Raw genomic sequence first — 5748 nt, 5'->3', positions numbered from 1 at the left:
GGGTGCAAACACGCTGGCACTTGGCAACTGTGCTAGTTGGATAATCCTTTCCCCTAACCTGGGTTGAGCTCTGTTTCCAACTTTCGTTCACCTTTGCAGTCTCAGGATCTAGCAGTGCCCGGCCTAAAGTGGAGCTTTGTTGTCGTTGTTTAGTTGGTGAGTTGGGTCCGATTCTGTGACCCCATGGACTATAGCCTCATGGACAGGCTCCTCTGCCCATGAGATTTCCCAGGCAAGAATACTGGAGTGGGTTGCCATTTCCTCCTCCAGCGGATCTTCCCGACTCAGGGATCGAACCCGAATTTTCTGCATTGGCAGGTGGATTCTTTACCACTGAGCCTCCTGGGGAGCAGAGTGGCACTTGCGTGTGTGATAAGTCACTTCAGTCGTGTCTGACTCTGTGAGACTCTATGGGTTACAGCCTGCTAGACTTCTCTGTCCATGGAATTCTCAAGGCAAGAATACTGGAGTGGGTCACCGTGCCCTCCTCCAGGGGATCTTCCCAACCCAGGGATTGAACTCACATCTGTTAGACCTACCTGCATTGGCAGGCGGGTTCTTTACCACTAGCACCACCTTGGAAGCCCAATAGTGGCACTTAACGCTGGTTCAAAAATATTTGTTGAAAGCATTTGGGGTCCACCTGGCAGTTCTGTCTCCTCTGCTCTGGACTCTGGGCAGGTCGAGCTGCTGGGCCACCCTCCCCACCAAGCACCCACCATGCCTGCCTCTACTTTTGTCGTCCTTGCCTCTGTTGAGGACACATCCTTCTTTTCTTTAGGTCTGCCTCAAAGGGCCCCTGATCCTGGGATCTGAACTGACAACCTCCTTCCTCTGAATTCCTAGATTTCACTCCATAGGGACAGCTCATGTCTCACCTACAGAAAGTGGCAGCTCCTTGAGGGAAGGAGTAGACACACCTGGTTTTATGCCCTTGGGGCCTGGCATCAGACTTATTCACAGGAAGCATCTGCTGGGGAGGGGTGGTAAGTGCATGCCTCTGGGGGTCAGGCTGGTAACGTCAGTACTGATGTAGGGCAGGTGGTTCCCTCTAAAGTGGGCAGCTCTGTTGCAGGTTGCCCAGAAGAAAGAAGGCCCCTAGGTTTCTCAAGAGAATCAGAGTCCATTAATAAGTATTTATTTATTTGGCTGCACCAGGTTTTAGCCCTGGCACACAAGATGTTCAATCGTTGGTGTAGTACTCAAACTCTTAGTTGTGGCATGTGGGATCCAGTTCCCTGACTGGGGATTGAACCTGGGCCCCCTGCATGGGGGGCATGGATTCTCAGCCACTGGACCACCAGGGAAGTCCTCAGAGATCCATGTTTTTATTTAAAATCTCTTGGCTTGGACTTCCCTAGTGGGGCAGTGGATAAGAAATCCACCTGCCAATGCAGGGGACTTGGGTTCGATTCCTGCCTGGTCTGGGAAGATTCCGTATGCCTCAGGGCAACTAAGCCTGAGCACCACAGTCACTGAGCCCGTGCTCTAGAGCCCTCAAGTCACATCTACTGAACCTGTGCAGCACAACTGCCGAAGCCTGTGCGCCGTAGAGCCGGTGCTTCGCAACAAGGGAAGCCACTGCAATGAGAAACCTTCCCACCACAACGACGAGTAGCCCCCGCTTGCCACAACTAGAGAAAACCCGGGTGAAGGAATGAAGACCAGCGCAGGAGAAAATAAAATAAATTAAAAAGAAAGAAAGAACTACTGTGAAGGGCAAACAATCCATCAGTGGGCTGGTTCCCGCCAAGGTCTCCCATTTGGAGACTCTGCTGGGAACGAAGAATGGGTGAATGAAGGACTCCATGGCCAGGGCTGTAGAGAAGGTGTGTGGTTGCAGCCAAGGGTGAGAGTCAGGGCTGATGCCAGCCAGATCACTCACCAAGTCACGTGGCCAAGTTGGCACTATGTCCAGCCAGAGGGTAGTCTGGTGGCCTTCCAAGGCAGGTGGCTCCCTTGTCAAGGTGGACACAGAATCACAGACAAAGGTCAAAACCACGTCAAGAGACCTGGGTCTAGGGTGACCAACTTATCCTGGTTTGCCTGGGATTTTCTTGGTTTTAAATCTGAAAGTCTCACATCCCAGGAACCCTAGGCAAAGCAGGGTGGTTGGTCACTCTACCAGGATCCCTCTTCCCACCTTGTCCGCCGTCTGCTGGAGGATAATAATCGTGGCAGCTGACACGTGTGAACTCATTAAGTGCCAGACATCATGTGTTCAGACCTGCATTGTTCTTACGTCTTAGAATATCTTCATGGTATGGGTTTGCTGTTGGTTCTATGGAGGAGAATTCAGGAGGGTGAAGGGATTGGCCCACAGCCAGTAGGGGTGCTGGGATTTGAACCCACACTGGTCTTGTTGCGTTCTCAACCCCACTACCAGAGAGCCCAGCAAGCTGGCCTGAGCCTGCTAAGCCAGGAAGCTCCAGAGAAGGGCCAGGTCTTGCTTCCTCAGAAACGCACTTACCTGGTTAGAGGTCCAGACCAGATCAATTTTTGCAGTGGTGAAGAATCCGCCTGCCAGTGCAGGAGACCCAGGAGATGTGGGTGCCATTCCTGGGTTGGGAAGATCCCCTGGAGGAGGAAATGGCAACCCACCCCAGCATTCTCGCCTAGACAATTCCATGGACAGAGGAGCCTGGTGGGCTACAGTCCATGGGGTCGCAGAGTCAGACACGACTGAGTGACTGAGCACGCATAGCTCCCCACACCTGGCCTCCCAGGCCTGCCCAGGCCCTTCTCTTTCTCTTTTTTTAATTTTAATTTTTAAAATTGTATTGGCCATGCCTCACAGCATGCAGGATCTTAGTTCCAAGACTGGGGACTGAACCTGTGCCCCCTGCACTGGAAGGCTCAGAGTCTTAGCCACTGGACCACTCAGAAAGTCCCAAGGCAGGTTTTTTTCTGCACTTTGGCTCCCAGCTCCTGAGTGGGACAAGCTGAGAAGCCCTTTCCGTTTCCAGAACACCCTAGCCCCCTCCTGTCCCTCCACCCTGTGCCCACTGCACAGACAAGAGAGGAAGCCGGCGCTTGGAAAATAAACGCTGGCCGGTGATTTATTGCCCAGTCTGGGGAGACCTGTCCAGAGCAGGGGTGGGCAAGAAAGTGGAGCAGGCGTGTCCCTGGGGTCTCGGAAAGCTGCCGAACATTGGGTCCAGTCCCAGTAGGGGCTGGCATGGGCCTAGTGTGGGGTGAGATGGCTGGTCAGGTAGTGCATGGCTGAACGGATGCCCTCGACGGTCCTCTGCTCCACCGATTCCAGCATGTGGGTGACGGAATGCAGGGCCGATCTGGTCCTCACCACCAGCCTGGAGGACAGGGCAGAGCTGGCTCTGCCCAGGATGCTGGAGACGGAGCGCAGGCTGGGCCCCGGGCTGTGCAACAGGTCTGACACGGAGCCATGGCCGGTGGCCAGGAAGCCCGTGGCCATGCCCATGGTGGCATCGGACCACACCAGGATGTCTGCCAGGGAGCTGATGGACCCCTCGCCCCCACCCAGCAAGCTGGTCATGGAGCGCATGTAGCTGTTCTCCTCGCCGGCTGTGGAGTCCAGGGGACCTGTCCCCGGGGCCGGCGCTCTGGGGCCCGGCGAGGCAGGGGCTGATGGCGAAGCGTCAGGGTCAGGGTTCAAGGCCTCGGGACCCTCTGGCTTCTCCTCAACAGCTTCAGGGATGTCAGCAGTCCCAGGGTCAAGCTGGTCCTTGGGGTTTGCGGTGCTCACGACGGGCTGAGCCTCCACGTTTTGGGGGGACTGTGCCTCGGCACTTGGGGCGGCTGTTGCTGGTTCCTGCTCTCTGTCTGGGGTGGCCACTGCTTGTGGTGTCACTTCCTTAACACGAAAGTTAACTTGGAAAATCTGAGGATTCTGAGTCCTGCTGGAATCTTGCACCAGCCCTTTCTGCAGTAGGTTATGGACACCCAGGGAATTTTGCAGGGCACCTGGGGCCGGGTCAGCAGGCAGGACTATGGCCTCCCTGGGCTCCTGGGCTTGCCCCTCAGCAGCTTCATGCTTGTCTGCATCCCCGGACTCTGACTTGGCCCCCGAGGTGGCTGGCTGAATGGAGGCCTGATCTACATCCCGCCGTTCAGCTGATGCTATAGCGTCAAGAGACGCCGGGTCATCTGTGAGGAGGGAGACTTGACTTTGGGACCCCACTGCTGGGATGTCTGTAGACCTGCTGTCACCCTGTGGAGGGTTGCTGGTGGCTCCAGCCTCTCCTGAGGGCACGGTGGTCATCTAGGCCCTTTGTTATTTGTGCTGGTTGAGAGAGTGGTCATGGCCCTGCTGGGCTGAGCTCCCCAGATGGTGAGGTCACAGGGGACTGTCGAAGCTGGCGATGTCACAGGTACTTGCAGAGCAAGAGTCCTGCACCTCTGGAGTGGCTGCCCTAGTGGGCTGAGTCTGTGGGACTGTTTGTAGCCACGTTTGCAGATGTCTAAGGAGACTCAGGCAAGTGTCTTGGAAAAGCAGGGAGATTGTATACAGGGCAGGTGCCCACCAGGAATCAGGATGCTGTGGCTCTCATGAAAGGATGAGATACAGATGTCCACTTGTAATAAATGTTATAAGGGACCACTCCCGGCACCTCTATGTCCACACTGTTGACTCACTTGGCCAGTCCTTCTGCAGAGACTCAGTTTCGCAGCAGTGGTGAGTAGGAACAAGGGAAGGGGAGGGGCTTGGGCAGCTCCCAGCCCTGACCGCCTTGGTTGTGGGGAACTATAGACTTAAGGTTTGTGTCTCACCACAAAGTTTGTATGGTTTAAAGCTATAGTACTTGGAGGTGGAGACTTTGGGAAGTGATTGGGTCCTGAGGGTGGAGCCTTCATGAATGGGATTAGTGCCTTTATAAAAGGGACCACACAGACTCCCTGGCCCCCTTCTCCATGTGAAATGCAGCTGGAAAACAGCTATCTATCAACCAGGAAGCAGGCCTCACTGGACACTGAATCTGCAGCCCAAATGTGCTAATACAGAGGTGATGTGGAATAAACAATCTCCATCTGCTTAGCTAGGCTGAGAGGGCAGAGAAAAACAAAAGATCTGTAAACCCTCAAGTGTTCTCTGGAAATGTGTAGACCCAGATAAACCTACTTGAGCTTGTGCTCTTCATTAAGAAGATGGCTGGAGTGAAGGTTCCAATCTGTTGTGTCTTGCTTCCCCTGGGGTTATCAGCTAATATTTAGTGACTGCTTATCATGGGCAGATATGTGACTTCCCTGGTGGCTCAGATGGTAAAGCATCTGACTACAGTGCGGGAGACCCAGGTTTGATCCCTGGGTTGGGAAGATCCTCTGGAGAAGGAAATGGCAACCCACTCCAGTACTCTTGCCTGGAAAATCCCATGGACGGAGGAGCCTGGCGGGCTGCAGTCCATGGGGTCACTGAGTCGGACACGACTGAGCGACTCTACTTTCACTTTTCACTTTCATGCCCTGGAGAAGGAAATGGCAACCCACTCCAGTACTCTTGCCTGGAGAATCCCAGGGACGGGGGAGCCTGGTGGGCTGCCTTCTATGGGGTCGCACAGAGTCGGACACGACTGACGCGACTTAGCAGCAGCAGCAGCAGCATACAGGGGGAAACTAAGCCTCAGAGGGAATAAGTGACTTATTCAAAGGCACATATCAATAAGCACTGAATCTGATTTGAACTCTGTCTAGCTTCAGAATTCAAATTCCCCAGCACTATTTTATACGCAGAAGGGATATTAAAATAGTGAATGACCAGCATGGTAAGGATAC

The 5748-nt window shown here is 54.2% G+C and overlaps 1 protein-coding gene across 1 annotated transcript; it reads right to left on the bottom strand.

Annotated features, from left to right (window-relative positions):
• Positions 1-3033: 3033 nt before the first annotated feature.
• TEX44 (testis expressed 44) lies at positions 3034-4267 on the bottom strand. The gene has a single exon (XM_081585647.1). The coding sequence runs from the start codon at positions 4238-4240 to the stop codon at positions 3185-3187; it is 1056 nt and encodes a 351-aa protein (XP_081441773.1). The 5' UTR covers positions 4241-4267; the 3' UTR covers positions 3034-3184.
• Positions 4268-5748: the final 1481 nt, after the last annotated feature.

The sequence above is a fragment of the Giraffa tippelskirchi genome, chromosome 3 (genome assembly GCF_054371585.1).
Source record: "Giraffa tippelskirchi isolate mGirTip1 chromosome 3, T2T-mGirTip1v1.2.pri, whole genome shotgun sequence".
Classification (NCBI taxonomy): domain Eukaryota; kingdom Metazoa; phylum Chordata; class Mammalia; order Artiodactyla; family Giraffidae; genus Giraffa; species Giraffa tippelskirchi.
Note: the sequence above shows the minus strand (reverse complement) of the source record. Positions and strands in the feature narration are given on the sequence as shown.

Bases quoted from the DNA above. Each gene is read 5' to 3' on its own strand.
- TEX44 (XM_081585647.1), bottom strand. From the start codon at position 4,240: ATGACCACCGTGCCCTCAGGAGAGGCTGGAGCCACCAGCAACCCTCCA.